This window comes from Microcaecilia unicolor, unplaced genomic scaffold, assembly GCF_901765095.1.
Source record: "Microcaecilia unicolor unplaced genomic scaffold, aMicUni1.1, whole genome shotgun sequence".
Lineage (NCBI taxonomy): Eukaryota > Metazoa > Chordata > Amphibia > Gymnophiona > Siphonopidae > Microcaecilia > Microcaecilia unicolor.
The window spans coordinates 314,517-335,685 of record NW_021963819.1 but is presented as its reverse complement, the minus strand read 5'-3'; the positions used below and the strand labels follow the sequence as shown (position 1 = coordinate 335,685).

Below are 21,169 nucleotides of genomic sequence, written 5' to 3'. Positions count from 1 at the left end.
AGAGATTTGTCCAGTGAGCGGAGTTCACGGGGAGGAATGTAGGGAGAGATGAGAGTGGAGAGGTAATGGGGGGCTGCAGAGTGGATGCATTTAAAGGTCAGTACGAGAAGTATCAGTATGTTCAAACAGGGCTACCTCTAAGAGCTATGTTTGGGCACTGCTTTAAGCAAGGTTCTCACAGAACAGTGCAGCACTGCTCAATAAGGAGGCACCAAAGGAATATGCCAACAAAGGAAACTTTAAAACTAATTTTTCTGGCTGGCAAAAGCCTAACTTGACTCAAAGCCAGACTTTCCTTCAGCCACTATCAACAACCACCTCCCCATCCCAAAGCTAGAACCCAACTGCTGCCCAAGCCATTCCTTGCTGGCTTAATTCCATCCCCCAGCCAATCAGCACCTGGCTTAAAAAACTAAGGTTTTTTTCAGACTCACAGAACTCAGAGCCAGAAGCACAAAGGTCCCGTTAAGAATTCGTCTGCGTTTCCAAATTGTTAAAATTTTATCGATTTAGAAACACAGGGGGATTCACAAAGAGAATCGCATGCAAATGAGCTGCTCGTTGCTGTTCCAACCCAGCTCATTTGCATGTGATATCGGGGAAGCCAGTTGGCGAGCTGAGCATGCACAGAACAGTCAATCACTATGACTGCTCTGCGCATGCTACAGACGGCTCTCATACACACAGCTTGTAGCAGTAGTTGTGAACCTTTTTTTTTTTTCAAACTCAAAAGCACAGGTTTTTTTTTTTTTGGGGGGGGGGGGGGGTGGACAGACCTGTGTACGGGGCTCCCAGCCTCCCCGCTGCTGGGAATATTATGCTTGCTGCTGCTCTGGCTCTGGGCTCTCTCAGCATCAGGGCTTGGTTCCACCCCCAGCTGTTCCTGCTGCTTCCTTCTATTGGCCAGCTGAAATCCTGGAATGCCCATCTCACTGAAGATGGAGTCTCATTGGCTGGCTGCTGTCCCAACTCCTCCTCCCTGCAGAGCTTCCCTGATGACATCACTTGAGCTGTGAGCTGATTGGATCCAAACTTCCTCGTGACACCCTCCAGTAGTGAGTGGGCAGGACATCCCAGACTGACACGTCAAATTGGTTTAGCCCCCCTCTGTTGTGTTCTAGCACTAGGGATGCTGTTTCCCAGCAGAGGTTGTCGACCCTTGTCTTCCTTGCATTTTTGGTAAGTCACCATTACTTTTATGCTGCTCCCCCCCACCCCATTTCTTGCCAGTAAAATGTCATTTGAGAAAAGAATCATGGCACGACTTTCATACACACAAAGAAGCTGCGTGTAAGCCGGTGTACTTTTTTTTTTTGTGCTCCATCTTCCCTGCTTTGTTTCTCCCCTTCTCCTACTTGCAATAATGAAGAACTCTCAGGTCCAGACCTCCCATTAAAATTTTCAAGGTAAAGGTATGGCCTACTTTTCTGCATGGGGTCGGAAACTGTAGTGCATTGAATGGCATACACATTATAATAGTAATTATAATAGTAATTAGCTCATTATAATAGCTTTGCATTCCGTTTTCATTAGCTGCTACCATGACCGGAAAATGGCTCTGAGAACCCTTTTGTGCATGTCCCGGTTTACTACTTGCGCGCTAAACTGGCTAGAACTAGTTTAAAAACCACGTTGCTGGTTCGTTAAGTTTAGTGCATCTGGCCCTCACAGTTTACAGTCTGCAGCCCCTCATTACCCCTTACGTTCCCGCCCGTAACCTCCGCTCACAGGACAAATGCCTCCTCTCAGTACCCTTCTCCACCACCGCCAACTCCAGGCTCCGCTCATTCCGCCTCGCCTCACTCTATGCTTGGAATCAACTTCCTGAGCCCTTACGCCAAGCCCCCTCCCTACCCATCTTCAAATCCTTGCTCAAAGCCCACCTCTTCAATGTTGCTTTCGGCACCTAACCTTTATACCTTTCAGAAAATGTAGACTGCCCCTATTTGACTGACTGTACATTTGTCCTTTAGATTGTAAGCTCCTTTGAGCAGGGACTGTCCTTCTATGTTAAATTGTACAGCGCTGCGTAACCCTAGTAGTGCTTTAGAAATGTCAAGTAGTAGTAGTTTACAGTTCTCAGCTCCATTTAAAACCATGAGTCCACATTGACTATAATCGGAAAAAATGTAATTCTCATAGTTTTAATGCAAAATTAATGAAAATTCCACCAAATCCACTACACTATCATGTCACCCTTCTATCAACACCTCTATGGTTTTAAGTGTTCAAAATAAACAGTTTCCTGGACGTCACACAAAAAAATGCCTGATGGCCGCACAAAATATTAAGAAAAATTCCTCACCAAATTCTAAAACTGATGAAACCCCCAAACATGTGTTATAAAGTCTGAAAGCCTTCCGTACCTAAAGTCCCACTTTCTGGGCAAAAATAAAATCCTCCAAGGTCCAGACTCTCATGGCCCACCTAAAGGGAATCCCTAGAGACTCCCAGACACTAAAATTAAATTCTAACAATTTTCCCTGGAGCCCCAACCAATATGGCCAAAAACCTAAATTTTAAAATTTAAACAAATAACCTCTTACTGGCTTCCAAAGTGCTGGAAAGATCTTCCCCAACCTTCAATTCAGTCCAGATGATCTCTCCCAGAATCGGGAGCAAGCAACAATTAACCGAGGTAGCTCCATGGGCCTCAAAAATAATCAAGGACTCTGCTTCGTTTTGGGCCTACTGGAGCTCTAGGCACCTACCATGCATACACGAAAAGCCGCACATGTGTCGGAGCTTCAGTGGCCTTCCAGGCTCCCTCTACCCATGGCAGCCTGTGCCCCCCAAGACTAGCAGCTCCCTGCACCCGAACCGGGTGCAAACAAGATACCATCGGCCCGGACCACCTCAAAGCCCAGTGCAGTGGGCTTTGATCCTGGCAACCTGGGTTCAATTCCCACTGCAGCTCCTTGTGACCTTGGGCAAGTCACTTAACCCTCCATTGCCCCGGATACAAAAGTTTAGACTGTGAGCCCTCTAAGGACAAAGTACCTGCATATAACGTATAAAGTGCTCCGTACGTCTAGTAGCGCTACGGAAATGATTAGTATTATTAGTAAAGCTGGAAACACTCTCCCAGGCAGGTAAAAACATTTTTACTCTATTTACGTTTTGTTTTTTTATTTTGGCAGTTCTGAATTTACTTTGAACTTCTGGAGGCAGCTACTTCAGGAACTGTAAAAAGTAACCTCACACTTGCTGGATCTTATTAACCAACAGTATTATGTCATCACACAATCACATGCTGCATTAAACTTACTACATGAGCCAATTAGATCTGATTCCATATAAGGTAAACTGTGACCACTCCAAACAGAGATGATCCCAGAGGTTCTGGGGAAGTTTAATACAATGGCTCAGTAAAATCTCTAAACAGCACAAGAGTAAGCGTTACTGTCTTGAATACTTTGACAATAATGCACAATACACACACTTTTTTATTTAAACAAAACGAACAGCTGACAGGGTGGTTTAAGGGCAGTGATGCACGCTGCCATGTGGAAGACAAATTTGATTTCCAATTCAGGCCTCCCACTTAGAAATCTGCAATCACTTACAGTGACAGCTACTGGTTGGACTTTGGATACACAGTCTGTTATCCTGAACAAATACAGTCACTACAATGGTCAGGTACATGATATAAATGGGGGGGGGGGGGGGGTAAATGAAAGCCCCAGGTGCCACAGACCTGTAGGAGTCCGTTTTCATTGAGTTGGAAGCACAAAGCTAAAGAAGAAAACTGCCAGGCTATCTTTATTTATATATATATATATATATACATACACACACACATATTTATATCTATATACAGTGCAATCCGCTTAAATGCAAGGGTCTGGGACCAAAGAAATGCATGCAGTTAACCGGAGCATGCACTTAACTGTTGTGACCCAAGAAATGCATGCAGTTAACCGGAGCATGCACTTAACTGTTGTGACCCAAAGAAGCTTGACATCTGATAAACATATGTACAGTACTGTTTATTATACATACAGTATACAGTCTCCGTTAACTGACGTTAGGCTTACTTGAAGTAATCAGTCATAGTCCTCTGTACACTGTTGTGTCTGTGAGTTCCATAGACTAGGTCTGCCAGACGGTAAAAACTGTCATAGCACTGACATCCAGTGGCCTCCAGATAGGCCTGCACGGTGTTGAGATTCTCCAGCGCTCTTGCAAAAGTGATAGGTGGAGGCTGTTGAATTCCGTCAGCATGTGCCTCACTACTCATGTCATCATCTGTTTCATCATCAGCCGCTGCCTGCGTGTAGGCACATATCTCGACATCAGTGCTGTCGTCAGCTGTTTGTAGATCGTAATCAACAGCTACGGAGTGATAAAACTCCTCTTCAGTAACACTGGCTAGGATGTCAATAGCCTGCTCATCTGACGCGTTTGCAACAGCTGCATCTGTTTCGTCCCTCTCCACATCCTTAACAAAGCTTGCCCGCTTGTAGCAGTTCACAATGGTTGCCTGTGTAACATGATTCCAGGCTTCTTTCTGCATATGTAGGGAACCCAACAGTGATAGATTACGAGCCAGTTCAACAGCACGTTTATCCTTGCCAGTCTGGTCATCCATAACACTCATCAGATGACGTAGCACAAGAGCCCGATAATGTTGTTTGAAATTGGCTATTATGCACTGATCCGTAGGTTGGATCAGAGAGGTAGTATTTGGTGGCAGGAAGAACACCTTGACCTTAGACAGCCTGACATCATCACTGTGTGCAGCACAATTATCACAAAGCAACAAAATCTGATGCTTTTGTGCCCGCATTCTATAACTTCTTTAGCCACTGCTTCCAAATTTCCCCCGTCATCCATGAATTTGCATTAGCCTCGTATGACAGAGGAAATCGCTTAACATTCTTGAAACAACGGGGCTGTTTGCTCTTTCCAATGACGAGTGGTTTCAACTTCTCACTCCCATCCATATTGCAGTAAAGGAGGATCATCAGTCGATCCTTCGACGTTTTACTTCCTGTAGTTTCGGCTTGTTTTAATGCAAGTGTTCCATCAGGAATCGCTCGCCAGTAGAGACCCTTTTCGTCAGCATTGAAAATGTCACGAGGTACAAACTCGTTCAAGATGGTAGGAAGAACTGAAACAACCCAATATTCAGCACCAAAGTCATCAGCGTCTTGTTTTTCACCATGCTGTTTCTTGAATTTTATGTTGTTCCTCTCCTTCCATCTTTCCAACCATCCAACAGTGGCTTTGAATTCAGTTAGTCCAAGACTTTCAGCTAGCTGATTAGCTTTCTCCATAAGCAGTGGACCACTGACAGGAAACTGTCTGCTCCTGACTTGAGAAAACCATCGAAGAAGAGCATCTTCTACATCCTCAACGTTTCCCGCCTGTTTATATTTCCTGTGTGGATTTGTATTGTTTTGCCAGTCTTCCAGAAGCTGATCTTTCTGCTTCAAGATACATGAAATTTGACTGGGATTGACACCATTTTCTTTAGCAATAGATGCTTGACTGTTTTGTTTTCTAATTTTTTTCTATTTGTTTAGCCAGTGTTAAAGTCTTACAGTTGCGCGATAACGACAACTCCAGTGTACATTCTAACAACTTTCTTTCGCTTATTCTGCCTGTGGCAGTTAACCAACGAGATTTCAAATTTATCGCCGCTTTGTCACGTGCGGCTTCCATATTCTGTGCATGCGCTTATGCGGAGTTCCTGCAGAGGAGTGGTCTTAAACCATGCATATAAGCGAATCTTGCACTTATCAGTGGTGCGCTAAACCGAAGTTTGTCCCCATAGAAATTGATGGCGCCAAGAACGGAACTGAAGTACGGCATGCAGTTAAACAGAGCATGTGCTTATCCGACGTGCACTTAAATGGAGTGCACTATATATCTATATATATATAAACATAATATACACACATATCTATATACACATATATATATATATATACACACACACATACACAACAAAAACTAGATAAGCCTATAAATATACATATGCTAGATAAATAGATATGATAGGCATATGGAACTACATCACCAGTCCTAGGAAATACAAATTCCAAACCTCTATAGTAGGTCCTTGCAGTATGCTTAAACGCCTCTTTAAACAATCATTTTTCTACAACTAGATTCCATAACATACAGTTCATACAATTGTACAGAAAGCACTACACTAAAGTCAGGAGGTTCTATAGCACTCCTCAGAAGACTAAAAGGGTTTCTGATTGCCAAATTCAATTCGTTTTGAAAATGCACAGATAACATAAGGATTTCAGGAACTATAAGAGAATTTCTGTCCTCGAGTATTTTACACAGTAATTTTTTTGTTTGTACTTCAGTATAAGCATGTAAGCCTTCACAGGATTCTACTTCAACTCCGGTTAATAGTTACCACAAGCTACTGTATTCAAGGATCTTACTTCAATACTTCTCAATTCCCTTTAAACATGTCATTTTAAGAAGGCTGTTATGAACCACCTCTCCCTATAATATTATCATCCTACTTATAACTACACAGCTTTCACTGCTGATTCTGACAATCTCACAACATAGCATTGTCTGAAATTTTGGTAATGAATGTTTCTCACTCAAAGATTTAAATTTTCACAACTAAAAATGTGCCTTTGCACAGTATGCAATTGCCTGAGTCATGATTATACAGTCAGTTGATCTATCCCTGACCATACCCTGGGGAGTTATAGTACACTGATTAAAGCAGGTCACATATTATGTACACTCCTGAGAGTGATGTATTTGATTCCTGCTGTCTTGTATTGTGCAACTTTAGGCAAGCCATCATCTCCCTACAACCCAGTTTATTCAACTGTAATAAACAGTATACAGTATTGTTCCCACCATCTTTTAAAGCTTTCATGCAGTCTAAGGACCAGCTAATTATCACCTATTCATGCTCCTATACTTCAGAGCTGCAACTTCACCAATATTCTGCCTTAGAGAAACCATCCCCCCCCCCCAGTTTAATAAGCTGCACTGCAATGCCGACACAGCCCATTCAAAGTGAATGGGCTGTGTCGGCACTAGCACAGCTTAGTAAATGTGGGGGGGGGGGGGGATATATAAACATATTTATTATTCCATTTGAAAAGAAAATCTGGTGAACCAGTATTTCATTATTATTTATCTGGTTTATCTGCATGACTCCATCTTAATAAAATGTTAGTAAACCAAAATCAGTTTACAATTATACCACATTAATACACAAGTATTTCTAGAATATGTATATTTCTGATACTGTATTATTTCATTGCTACTATTAGGACTTAATTTGCCCATTTCCAAGTTTACCTCACTGATTGTATTTTATGTTATTTTACTATTGTTACACATAACATAATGTAAGTTGCTTATATCAAGCTATACCTGTTGTCCACTACCTCTTTATAAAGATGGTTAATACATTTAAAAATAGCATACAAAACATACACAATACGTAAAACCACACAAACAGAAAGGTAGGTGAACCTGCACAATCTTCTTTATAGTTTATTTTCAAAGAGATTTCGTAACTAAGGGGTCCATTTACTAAGCGGTGATAAGTGCTAGGTCATGCTTTTTGCGGGACCCACTCAGGGATCCTGAAGTTTTATTTTTGTTGTTGTTGTTACATTTGTACCCCGCGCTTTCCCACTCATGGCAGGCTCAATGCGGCTTACATATTGTATACAGGTACTTATTTGTACCTGGGGCAATGGAGGGTTAAGTGACTTGCCCAGAGTCACAAGGAGCTGCCTGTGCCTGAAGTGGGAATTGAACCCAGTTCCTCAGGACCAAAGTCCACCACCCTAACCCACTAGGCCACTCCTCCACTTCCTAATCTGCACACACTACCCATTCACTAAAGAATATTTTTTATTTTTGCGTTGGGAGGTGGGCATCTTGGGGTAGAGACCGGGTGTTTCTGCACTAATCAGAGCAGCTACATTACTATATGTTGATCAACAGAGGCTTACCAACAAAATAGATGTCAGTAATTATTTTTAATGTTTTAATTGACATTGTGGATGTTTGATATGTAAGTCACCTCAAACTTTTTGCAACAGCATGGCGTAAAAATGTTTAAATAATGGTGGTGCACCATTAATGCAAAAAAAAAAAAAAAAAAAGGAAAAAAAATCACCATTTTACTGCGGCAGTAAAAATGGGTTTTCCCACGTTAAGGCCACCGCAGCTCAGTAAAACGGCCCCAAAGTCTTCTTGAACAGTGATAATTAAATGTTTCCTGGCCTTCAGTTCGTTAAATTTCCTGCCCAAAATAAATACAAATAGCCTACTAAACCATGAGTCAACACTAGCGAAATTTCAGCACTGAATAAAAACTTTTTGAAAACTGAAACTCTACACTGCTTGTAGTTTTCAATCATCTGTAACTTCATTACAATTTTCCATTCAAATTACGAATGGCATCCCATCACAATTTTAACCATCCGTTGCAGCTGTTTTATTCAACATCAGGGCACCTTTTTGTGTATTAGTAACTGCACTTGTACATCAACACTCCCTCTTACTTTGATCGTTTTCTTTCCATAACTAATTGAACAGATTGACTGTTATTACCGATACCTTTATATCTCCAAATGTATCTCTGTACCCTGTAATGCTGATGCCATGACAGGTTTTTTTGTAAGCCACATTGAGCCTGCAAAGAGGTGGTAAAATGTGGGACACAAGAGCAAAAATAAATAACAAGTGTATCAATACTGCCCAAGTTGAACAAAAAGTAGCACTACCAAACCTTCACCAGTAAACCAAACAAGCGAGTTCAAAGAATCCTGCTTGACAGGTGACAACCGATGCCCCTTGTTCTGAAAGATTTTTTTTTTACAGTTTTGTTGGAATCAACTCAACTCCGACATTTCTGCAAGCACTAGTTTCAAATTCTTTAAAAGGAGTTTCTCTAGAGCGTGATGAACAGGCGCCAGGCTACTTTCAATTCTCCCACACCCACTCGTGATCCCGGGCACAAGGCATGGAGAGCACAGCCCAGCCCATCTGACCAGCAGGGCCCGACCCATTTAATTCAAAACTGGGACCGGGCTTTTGGGTGGTGGTGACTGTGTGGGGGGTGGGGAGGGGTTGTAGAGAAGAGCGGCCGCAGCTTAACCCGGTCCATGAGGCTGCAGAAATCCGCCCGGGCCTACACAGAGAGGGGGGAGGGGGGGCAGCAGGTTTTCCCCTCCCTTCACCCCGCTCACCCGGCCGGCGCACGCTCCTTTCTCCTCCTCCTCCTCCCTCACCCGCCAGGCGGCACTGCCACCCCTCCCCTAGGCCCGCAGTGCGGGAAGCCGTTACCTGAGCGCCGTTCAGGGCCATGGCGTTCAGTTTCAATGGGATCCTCTCACGGGCTCCTCACGCTGCTTCCACCGCCATCGCCGCCGCCATCTTCTTCCAGTCACACACACTCTCTCTCACACACGCCCCAGACGCAGGCGCACAACGAGGGGGGTAAAGCGCAGGCGCACAGCAGGGGGGGGGGGTCCGGGGGAGCGCATGCGCGCAGCGAAGTGGGGAAGCGCATGCGCGCGCGCGGCAAGGAACGGAGGAGCGGCGGAGTCAGTGCCGGAAGTGGCGCGCGCGAGGCAGGCGCCCAGCTGCCCCTCAGACGATAGTGAAAGGTAAACGGTCGTCCGTTTTCTCACCAAGATTTATTCAACAGCCGTGAAAAGCAAAACAAAAGACGTTAAGCGTTTCTTGGTTGTATGAAGGGTTCCTGAGCCCCTACGTCTTGCCCCATCTTCCTTGACCATCTTTAAATCTATTTATTTATTACATTTCCCACCTCTTTGCAGGCGCAATGTGGCTTACAATATGTCATGAATAGTGGAAATATGTAAAAATTAGACGTTTGGTATTACAGAAGGATCTTGGGTAACATGATAATGATAAAACATGATAGTAGAATAACAAGTAAACTTTGTAGGACAGTTCTGGGTACATGTGGACATCTAGATTGAAAGCCCACCTCTTTAACTTTGCTTTTGACTTGGAACCTCTGGCTTCTACCTACCCTCTCTCCTCTTTCCTCTACACATTAATTGATTTGCTTGCTTTATTATTTTTGTCTATTAGATTGTAAGATCTTTGAGCAGGGACTGTCTTTCTTCTATGTTTTTTGCAGCGCTGCGTACGCTTTGTAGCGCTACAGAAATGCTAAATAGTAGTAGTCTTAGTAAGAGTTTGAATAGATTATACAGTTCAAACTTCTCTTACTGACCTTTAAATGCATCCATTCTGCAGCCCCCAACTACCTCTCCACTCTCATCTCTCCCTACATTCCTCCCCGTGATCTCCGCTCGCTGGACAAGTCTCTTGTCGTCCCCCTTCTCCTCCACTACTAACGCCAAGCTTCGTTCCTTTTCTCTCGCGGCACCTTAAGCCTGGAATAAACTTCCTGAGCCTGTACGTCTTGCTCCATCTTTACCTGCTTTCAAATCTATTCTGAAAACCCACCTTTTCACTGCTGCTTTTGGCTCCTAGCCGCTACTCATTTGCCTCCCCATGTTCATTCTCACCCAGTACTTGCCCTTATTGTCTTGTCTGTCTGTATTACTTTAGATTGTAAGCTCTATTGAGCAGGGACTGTCTGTGTCAGGTGTTCAGCGCTTTGTGCATCTGGTAGCGCTATACAGATGCTAATAATAATAATTGTGAGCTCTGTGTTTAATGTACGGTGCTGCTTTATAGAAATGGTAAGCACTAAGCAGCAATAGCACTAGCAGCTTGAAACATGTTCTGTGACTTACAGGGGTTCGAGTGTGATCTGTACTGTGAAAAGACCTTGTTTTCCCAATGTTGCAATGGGGGGGAGGGGTTCCTGTCATTCTGTAAGGGATAGGTGACATTATTGAAACATGGTGTCCTTCCTCTGGATCCTCTGTTACATTAGGATAAACCTCGAGCGACAGTTATTTTATTTTCCCAAACTTTTCCACAAATTGGAGTAACAAGGCAGATGGGACCACCTGCCAGTCAGTCCCTTCTACACAAGATTAACTGAGACCACACTTAGGAATGTAGGAATAGGGGACTTCTGGTGGGTCAGACATGTCTGATTGCTCTCCGGCTCCCTCGCTGAAATAGAGACTTTTCCCCATCTCACAGAACACATTTTTGGGGTTATGACAGTGTTTCTGATTAGAAGAGGTGGGGGTGCAGGGGCCCTTGGAGCAATACCAAAGCAGTTGCGGGACCCTTCATTAAAGAAATATATGTGACAAAGCCGGCTCCACTGGGTTCAATTTCCACTGCAGCTCCTTGTGACTCTGGGCAAGTCACTTAACCATCCGTTGCCCCAGCTACAAATAAGTACCTGTATATACTATGTATACCGCTTTGAATGTATTTATTTATTTTCTGCATTTATATCTGACATTTTCCCACCTATTTGCAGGCTCAATGTGGCTTACAATATAATACAGTGACAATCACATTGATGGAATAAGAAAATCAGAATATAGATAACAGATAAGGTGCATAAGAATATTATGGCAATCATATTAACGGAGTAAGAATTTCAGAATTGTTGCAATTAAGGTGCATAAGAAAATTATGTAGAATAAGAAGTGGATAAATAGATAAAACATAACATAATGATATCAGGACAAGATATAATATTAATTAGGGTGTAAATTAAAATAATCAAATTAGAAGAGTTCCATAATAATTGTAACTGGTGTAGTTTAATTGTCACGTTATGGGGGATCCTTTTTGTACGTAGTTGCAAAAAACACAGAAAGTCCCATTCCCTTTTCCTAAAGATGGCGGGAAGGGTGGTAGTACAAGCCTGGGGGTCCCAACCATGTTCCTCTGCAGTTGGAACAATACTGAGTGTAGGAGTAGCCTAGTGGTTAGAGCACAAATCTTGACATGCAGATGTGGCTGGTTCAAATCCCACAGCTGCTCCTTGTAAGCTTGGGCAAGTCACTTAACCCTCCATTGCCCTCAGGTACAAAATTAGATTGTGAGTCCCCCAGGGACAGAGAAATGCCGAGTGTGCTTGAATGCAACTCACCTTGAGCTACTACTGAAAAAGGTGTGAGCAAAATCTAAATAAATAAATAATAGCAATGGTTTTTTAAGATTGGTGACAAAGAACTCAACAGATAAAAGCAGCTGATAGTCTGCAAGCTGGCAACAGCCATTGTTGAGGTTTCAAGTAAACTTTTAGGTTTACTTTTAGGAAAGGAGAAACAGGGGCGATATGATACAGACGTTCAAATATTTGAAAGGTATTAATCCGCAAACAAACTTTTTCCGGAGATGGGAAGGCGGTAGAACGAGAGGGCATGAAATGAGATTGAAGGGGGGCAGACTCAAGAAGAATGTCAGGAAGTATTTTTTCACGGAGAGGGTGGTGGATGTTTGGAATGCCCTCCCGTGGGAGGTGGTGAAGATGAAAACGGTAACAGAATTCAAACACGCGTGGGATAAACATAAAGGAATCCTGTGCAGAAGGAAGGGATCCTCAGGAGCTTAGCCTAGAATGGGTGGCAGAGCTGGTGGTTGGGAGGTGGGGCTAGTGCTGGGCACACTTATACGGTCTGTGCCGGGGCTGGTGGTTGGGTGGCAGGGATAGTGCTGGGCAGACTTATACGGTCTGTGCCAGAGCTGGTGGTGGGAGGCGGTGTTGGTGGTTGGGAGGCGGGGATAGTGCTGGGCAGACTTATACGGTCTGTGCCAGAGCTGGTGGTGGGAGGCGGGACTGGTAGTTGGGAGGCGAGGATAGTGCTGGGCAGACTTATACAGTCTGTGCCAGAGCTGGTGGTGGGAGGCGGGGTTGGTGGTTGGGAGGCAGGGATAGGGCTGGCCAGACTTATAGGGTCTGTGCCCTGAAGAGGACAGTACAAATAAAAAAGTAGCACATATGAATTTATCTTCTTGGGCAGACTGGATGGACCGTCCAGGTCTTTTTCTGCCGTCATCTACTATGTTATGTTACATAGTACCCTTAAGAATTTGTATTTACAGAGTGCCAAAATCCACAATAGCACACGTACAACAATAGAAATTAATAAACAAGTGGACTTCAACTGGGAGGCAACAGGGGTTTCCCAAAAACAGAAGTGTGGCGGTTAGGATCCCGATGTAGAAGAAGCCCAGAATCAGTGGTTCTGAATTGTTTTAAATGGGAAACTTTTCTTTTAATTTATGCAAGTGTTTTCTTTTCCTTTAGTTCAACTTTTGTATTACTGAGCAAATGTAAAATTTGAAATTAAACTGTACTGTACTGTTTTTTTTTTTCCTTCCACTTTCGTGTTTGGACAATAAATGTTTTGATGTTTATCTGTCACTTGTACTGACTCTTTTTTTAACAGTAACATGTCAACTTAGTTTTTTTTTCCGGGCAACTGCTTAATTTGGGCAATGTACAATAGTCCCCATATGTGTCCCAATTAAGCAGAATCCACTGTGCCCTGATTGTAACTGAATAGATAGGGATGGGCTGGAGTGTAAATTTTAAGGGGCTTCAGATCTTTTATTACAGGAACAGTGCTGGGCAGACTTTTACGGTCTGTGCCCTGAGAAAGGCAGGGACAAATCAAACTCGGGTATGCATATAAAGTATTACATACCATGTAAAATGAGTTTATCTTGTTGGGCAGACTGGATAGACCGTTCAGGTCTTTATCTGCCATCATTTACTATGTTACTGTATGCCCCTACAGGATTCAAAACTGTGTTTTTCCAACCACTTTTTCAGTGGGGGGATATGAATTGTTGCTTGAATTTTCTGAACCAATCCTGATCTGGTAACAGGCAGGACCTTTTGGAAGGTAAAGATTTTAGAGTGGGTATGTAGGATTGGAGCCTCTTGGATATGTAGCATCACTTTTATGGGGGAACCCGAGACTATTCTTATTTTTCTGTCCAATTTCAATCCTACTCTAGGCTGGACTATCTTCATGGCCTGACAACGCAAGTTCATCAATGGTCAGCTCTGAAGATAGGCTCGATATGTATTTCAGATCATGCGCTGGCGGTAGAGTGCCTGGATCTTGCCCCAGCTACAACGGTGGTTAAGAATTCAGAGATTGCGACGGAGTTTCGATCCTTTTTTGAGCAGTCCTATGTGGCAGAGGTGAGGTCCCCTCGCCTGTGGAAATAAGGGAGTACTTATCTTCTCTGCACTTGCCTGGTCTCTTGGAGGAAGCCCAAGAATAGTTGGGGAGGGATATATATGCTTCTGAGGTTCAAGTCTGCAATTAAGGGGATGGCTACATGGAAGGCTCCAGGGGAGGATGGATTTCCTTTTAGAGTTTTATAAGGCCTTGCCAGAGGAAATGGCAACTTTTTTTGTCTGGGTGTTTAATGCAGAGTTGCAGGGTAGGCATCTGCCTGTGTCAATGTATAAGGTGCTGGTGGTGGTGTTTCCTAAACTGGGGAAAAATCCAGTACACCTTTCAAGTTATCGTACCATAGCATTGTTGAACACAGATATGAAAATATTTGCTAAGATACTGGCTACCAGGTTGGAAACTAAATTGCCCGAGTCGATTTGGGTGGACCAAACAGGTTTTGTTAAAGGTCGATTATTGGGGGACAATGTTTGTAGAGCTATTAATCTCATAGCTCCAGTCTCTGTAGGTGGCCTTGACCACAAAAGCCTTTTGAACACAGATGATACCTTACTTACAGAGCCTCCTTGCTTCCCCTGCTGGAGGAAATTTCTTTGTTTGCTTCTCATTCCGGGTTTTAAAATAAATGCTGACAAAACAGAAGCTTTACTATTTAACATCACAATTGCAGAGTTAGGTTTGCTGTTTCCCTTCCAATTGGTTACTAAGAGGTTTCACTTTTTGGGGATCCAACTATTTGTGCAGGTGGCAGACTTAACATGCTCTAAACTATGCCCTGTTATTGGCCAAAGTTCAACAAGATTTGGAACACTGAGAAGTTAACGCATTTGTGGTGAGGGCGAGTTGCCACTGTGAAGATGATGGTTCTTCCTATGTTTCTTTCTTGCACAGTAGCCCATTGCTGTGTCCCCGCCCCCCCCCCCCCCCCCCATCCCAGGTTTTGGTTTTTTTTTTTTACTAAGAAGAATGTAATGCTTTTGGCATTTCTGTGGCAGAGGAAGAGAGCTTGGGAGGGTCTGTAAAGACTAATGCAGCCGGTGAGTCAGGGAGGAGTGGATCTCCTGAATCTCAAAATCTCCTATTGAGCTGCAGTGCTTAAGGTGCTTAAAGAATGTCTGCTCGGGATGGGGTTTTTTTTTTTTGGGGGGGGGGGAATCAGAGTAACACAGACCTTGAAAAACTGGTTTTGATGTTATTATTGGCAGCCTAAATGGCCTTGGCTTGCTCATGGAGATCAGACATTGATTGTCCCCACAACAGGGGGCTGAATGTCTGTCTGTAGAGAATTACATAGACATGACAAGATTGTATCTTCCTTGAGAGGAAGGAAGAACCAGCATGAGGAATTATGGGCTCCTGTTCCCATGGCCCTGGACCTCATTACTACTTTGCTCTTTTGTTTTGGTTACATAGGAGCTGGGCAGGTTGGAGGGGAGGGGGGGTGGGGGCCCCTGGGTAGAGGTTGGGAGCGGTGGTGGATTTCTGTGGTGGTATTATGATATGTTTTATTTCTGTTTTTGGGGTGGCACACTTGAGGGGGGGGGTTCAAAAATGTATTTGCATTTGTATTGCTATGGTTTGTATTCTTGTTGAATAAAGATTACAGTTTAAGTCCAAGTTTTATTGCACACTAAACAGAATGGGGATTTGATTTACCCTGCTACTCAATTTTGTAGTCTATAGTAACTGCATTGTACTTGAGTGAAGCCCTGCCCAGTGCATCCCAGAGAAAGACCTCTTTACTGTGACCCTGTAAGCAGTTATATTCAGTAGCTTGTGAGCAGCTACATTTCCAGTACTTCCCAGGTACTATTTAGATAGCAAACAAATGTTTAGATAGTTTTATAAGTAATCCTATTTCAGTTACCTGTTATTGTTTTGCTGATTGCACCTTTTTTGTTCATTGTTCTAATTTTTCGTGACAATAAACATTTTTTTTTTTAGTTTATTTTCTCTGCTTGTCTGGTTAACTCGATAGTCAGAGCTAACAGGCCAGGCGTTAGCTCATAAAGATAGGACGTTTATGCAGTCTTATTTATGCACTAACACTGCATGATGCTGCCCGATTACTGTCAGGTAACCCCCCTGCGGAAATATTTTTTCAATATTTCTGCTACTGCCAGAAATGGAGCGCACTGGGGTTGGAACTACTGCCGACGCCCGCATTGGGCCAGCAGTAATTCCAGGTTGCCAGCACTGGGTTTGGATCTACTGCCAGCGCCCGCATTGGGCCAGCAGTAATTCCGGGTTGCCAGCACTGGGGATGGATCTACTGCCAGCGCCCGCATTGGGCCAGCAGTAATTCCAGGTTGCCAGCACTGGGGATGGATCTACTGCCGGTGCCCGCATTGGGCCAGCAGTAATTCCGGGTTGCCATTCGGCCACCCTTTAGTAAAAGGGCTCCCTTTATGTAGTAGTTATTTATATAAACCACTTTGACACTTACCATATTGCAGTATATGTAAAATGAATTAAGAAAAACATTCAACTGTTCAAATATTTGAAAGGTATTAATCCGCAAACGAACCTTTTTCGGAGATGGGAAGGCGGTAGAACTAGAGGACATTAAATGAGGTTGAAGGAGGGCAGACTCAGGAGTAATGTCAGGAAGTATTTTTTCACGGAGAGAGTGGTGGATACTTGGAATGCCCTCCCGCGGGAGGTGGTGGAGATGAAAACGGTAGCGGAATTCAAGCATGCGTGGGATAAACATAAAGGAATCCTGTTCAGAAGGAATGGATCCTCAGAAGCTTAGCCGAGATTGGGTGGCAGAGTCGGTGGTTGGGAGGCGGGGCTAGTGCTGGGCAGACTTCTATGGTCTGTGCCCTGAAAATGGCAGATACAAATCAAGGTCAGGTATACACACAAAGCGGCACATATGAGTTTATCTTGTTGGGCAGACTGGATGGACCGTACAGGTCTTTCTCTGCCGTCATCTACTATGTTACTATATTACAGTGTCTAGTCATCTTGCTTTGAGCTTTTAATGGATGGAAATTAGATTGTCTCAGGTGACCACAATTTCTTCATTTTCCACAATCTCGGCCACATTCGATATGATTGACCATGAACGTCTTCTCCTTACATTATGCGACCTTGAAATAGGACCACTGCTCAAATGGTTCAGAAAGTTTCTGGTTAATCATTCTTGCACAGTCAGAAGAGAAGGATTGTTATTTCACTCCTGGTGCTCATTAACACCCAGATTCCATAAAAATCACTAAAAATTGTGTGTGCGCCCAATTTGTGTGCACAATTTAATTGAATAATGAGCCAATTAGCACCAATAATTGGCTTGTTAACAAGCAATTATCGGCACTAATTAGATTTAATTAAAATATACTTGTGTAAATTTAGGCACGGGATATGTGCCTAAATTTTATGTGTGAGTTCAAAAAGGGGGTGTGGAAATGAGATGTCATGGGTGGAACAGGGGTATTCCTAAAATCTATGCAGGTAGTTATAGAATAATTGGGGATACGCACTTAATTTAGGCACAGAGATCTACACCATGTTTCAGTTGGGGCAAACAGGCGCACCTAAAGTTAGGTGCAATTCCGGGTATAAGCGCTATTCTATAGATCGCACCTATTAAGGTGCACTGAAAAATGGCCTGCGCTAGTGTAGGCGCATGTATCAGACGTGAGCAAGTCCATATTTCAGGCCTTTTTTTGGCAGAAAATGGACGTGCGGCAAAATAAAAATTGGCATGCATCCATTTTAGGCCTGAGACCTGACCGCTACCCATTGATTTAGCGGTAAGGTCTCACACGTTAACCGAGTGGTAATCATCAGCGCGTGTACACTGCCGCTTACCGCCCAGTTAGCACCACTTGGTAGAAAATAGAAATTATTTTCTCCCACACGTTTTGGACGCGTGTCAAAATTAGAATTACCACCAGGGGCGCGCAGTAGTTCTAATTTGACGTGTGGCGCGTAGGCGCCCAAGTGCCTTAGTAAAAGGGCCCCTTTAAGCATGGTTTATAGAATAGTGTCTTTTAGGTGCTGATTTTTTGGGCGTCATATATAGAATTCACCCCTAAGCGCAGTACCTCAGGGCTCTCCATTGTCCCCCATTTCATTTAATATTTTTATGTGTTCCTTGAAGTCTGAGGTCCTGGATGAGGGAAAGTTCTTCTAACCCTGTGCAGATGGTATTTTAATGATTTTACCAAATGAGGTGACCTTGCCGCAGTCTAGAATTCTGACTTGAGATCTGGTCCCACCAAAATTCATTTTTTTTAACACCGCAAAAACTAAAATTTTATGGCTTTTATCTACTGCTTCTTCAACAATTTCTTTGAATAATAACAAAAGCTTATCTATTGACAACTTTTCTGAAGTTTTAGGTTTTATATTAGATTCATCTTTAACTTCTGAAGCCCAAATAAACAATTTATACAAGAAATGTGTTTAAATCAAAACAAATGAAGACTGTTTGTCCTTATAATTATGAAAACCAGTTTGCTGTATTAGTTCAGGCTTTAGATTGTAAGCTCTTTGAGCAGGGACTGTCTTTCTTCTATGTTTGTGCAGCGCTGAGTATGCCTTGTAGCGCTATAGAAGTGATAAGTAGTAGTAGTAGTCTCTTGTAACCAGAGCTAATATTGTGATGTCATAATGCCTCAGTCCACCAATAAGAGCCAACCTCATCAGTGATGTCACAATGGCTTGATTGTCCTATACTTGGCTCACTTTTATTACATAGCTCTTTGAGCAGGGACTGTCTTTCTTCTATGTTTGTGCAGCGCTGCGTATGCTTTGTAGCGCTATAGAAATGCTAAATAGTAGTAGTAGTAGTAGTTTTTCCAATTGGATTACTCTAACTAGTTATATCCTGGGATCTTAGGTGCTCTTATTTATTTATTTATTGCATTTGTACCCCACATTATCCCACCTTTTTGCAGGCTCAATGTGGCTTACATGGTGTTAATATGGTATAGTCATTACATAATCTTAGATACAGTCGGTAATAAACTGGAGGTAGAAGAGGAATTAGTTAGAAGTTATTAGGTAAGGTCGTGTTAGAGGTGTTTTGAAGCGTTTGGGTGGTATATGGAGTAATTTGTCTCATCAAGGATTATTTTTGTAGGCCTTGTTGAAGAGATATGTCTTCAAAGATTTGCGAAAGCTGGTTAAGATGTCCGTGGTTTTCAGGGTCATGGGTAGTGCGTTCCATAACTGTGTGCTTTTGTACGCAAAGGTAGTAGCGTATGCCTGTTTGTATTTAATTCCTTTACAGCTGGGGAAGTTCAAATTGAGGAACTTGCGGGCTGATCTTCTGGCATTTCTGGGTGGTAAGTCTGTTAGGTTCAGCATGTAGAGTGGGGCCTCTGCGTGAATGATTTTGTATACGGTCGTGCAGATCTTGAACTCAATTCGTTCCTTAAGCGGGAGCCAGTGCAGTTTCTCTCTTAGGGGCTTTGCACTTTCGTATTTGGTTTTTCCAAAAATGAGACGGGCTGCGGTGTTCTGGGCTGTTTGGAGTTTTTTAATGGTCTGTTCTTTGCATCCTACGTACAGAGCGTTGCAATAGTCCAGGTGACTTATCACTAGTGACTGTACTAGGGTGCGGAAGACGTATCTTGGGAAAAAAGGTTTTATTCTTTTGAGTTTCCACATCGAGTAGAACATTTTTTTCGTTGTGTTCTTATGAAAAGAGTACAACTCTTACAGAACACTGCAGCCAAATTGATTTTTAAGAAAAAGAGATTTGATCGTGTTTCTCCTTTGGCAATTTCTCTCCATTTGCTTCCAGTCTAAATGGCTTGTCTGTGTTTAAAATTTTAAATGGTTTAGCCCCAGAAAATGTATCCCATTTAGTGGTATTTCCTTTTACTAGAGAGGCTTCTAGTTGAGATATTATTATCTTTTGATCTTTCCATCTGTCAAAGCCATTTGCTATAAGAGAATGCTGGAATTCATTTTCTTATAAAGCGGTCCAGATCTGGAATAATATTCATTAGTACATAAGTATTGCCATACTGGAACAGACCAAAGGTCCATCAAGCCCAGGATCCGGTTTCCAACAGTGGCCAATCCAGGTCACAAGTACCTAGCAAGATCCCAAAACAGTACAATACATTTTTATGCTACTTATTATAGAAATAAGCAGTGAATTTTCCCTAAGTCCATTTTAATAATGGTCTATGGACTTTTCCTTTAGGAAGCCATCCAAATCTTTTTTAAACCCCGCTAAGCTAACCGCTTTTACTACAATCTCTGGCAACGAATTCCAGAGTTTAATTACATGTTGAGTGAAGAAATATTTTCCCTGATTTGTTTTAAATGTACAACTTTGTAGCTTCATTGCGTGCCCCCTAGTCCTAGTATTTTTGGAAAGAGTAAACAAGCGATTCACGCATACCCGTTCCACTCCACTCATTATTTTACAGACCTCTATCATAACTCCCCTCAGCTGTCTTTTCTCCAAGATGAAGAGCCCTAACCACTTTAGCCTTTCCTCCATCAATGAAAAAGTTACTCTGTATTTCATAAATGTTTTAAGATGTATTTATCTCAAAAAAAGTTTGATCAAATGTTAATGTCTTATTCTTCTTCACTTATTCTTAGTGATATTTCTGATCATCCACCACTTTGGACCCTTATTAGGGGAGAAAGCAGTCTGTAAGTGTTGGATTAGTCGAGATTGGGTGGCAGAGCCGGTGGTGGGAGGCGGGGCTAGTGGTTGGGAGGCGGGGATAGTGCTGAGCAGACTTATACGGTCTGTGCCAGAGCCGGTGGTGGGAGGCGGGACTGGTGGTTGGGAGGCGGGGATAGTGCTGGGCAGACTTATACGGTCTGTGCCAGAGCCGGTGGTGGGAGGCGGGACTGGTGGTTGGGAGGCGGGGATAGTGCTGAGCAGACTTATACGGTCTGTGCCAGAGCCGGTGGTGGGAGGCGGGACTGGTGGTTGGGAGGCGGGGATAGTGCTGGGCAGACTTATATGGTCTGTGCCAGAGCCGGTGGTGGGAGGCGGGGCTGGTAGTTGGGAGGCGGAGATAGTGCTGGGCAGACTTATACGGTCTATGCCCTGAAGAGGACAGGTACAAATCAAAGTAGGGTATACAGAAAAAGTAGCACATATG

General features: G+C 43.2%; 1 protein-coding gene across 1 annotated transcript in view; it reads right to left on the bottom strand.

The window, feature by feature from the left end:
* The window catches only part of LOC115459662 (ubiquitin carboxyl-terminal hydrolase 10-like), a 185,700-nt gene extending 176,289 nt beyond the window's left edge, over positions 1–9,411 (bottom strand). The window contains exon 1 of the mRNA XM_030189467.1: positions 9,298–9,411. Within this exon, the coding sequence (XP_030045327.1) occupies positions 9,298–9,318 (21 nt within the window). The 5' untranslated portion in view covers positions 9,319–9,411. The remainder of the gene's footprint in view (positions 1–9,297) is intronic.
* Between the last annotated feature and the right edge of the window lie 11,758 nt (positions 9,412–21,169).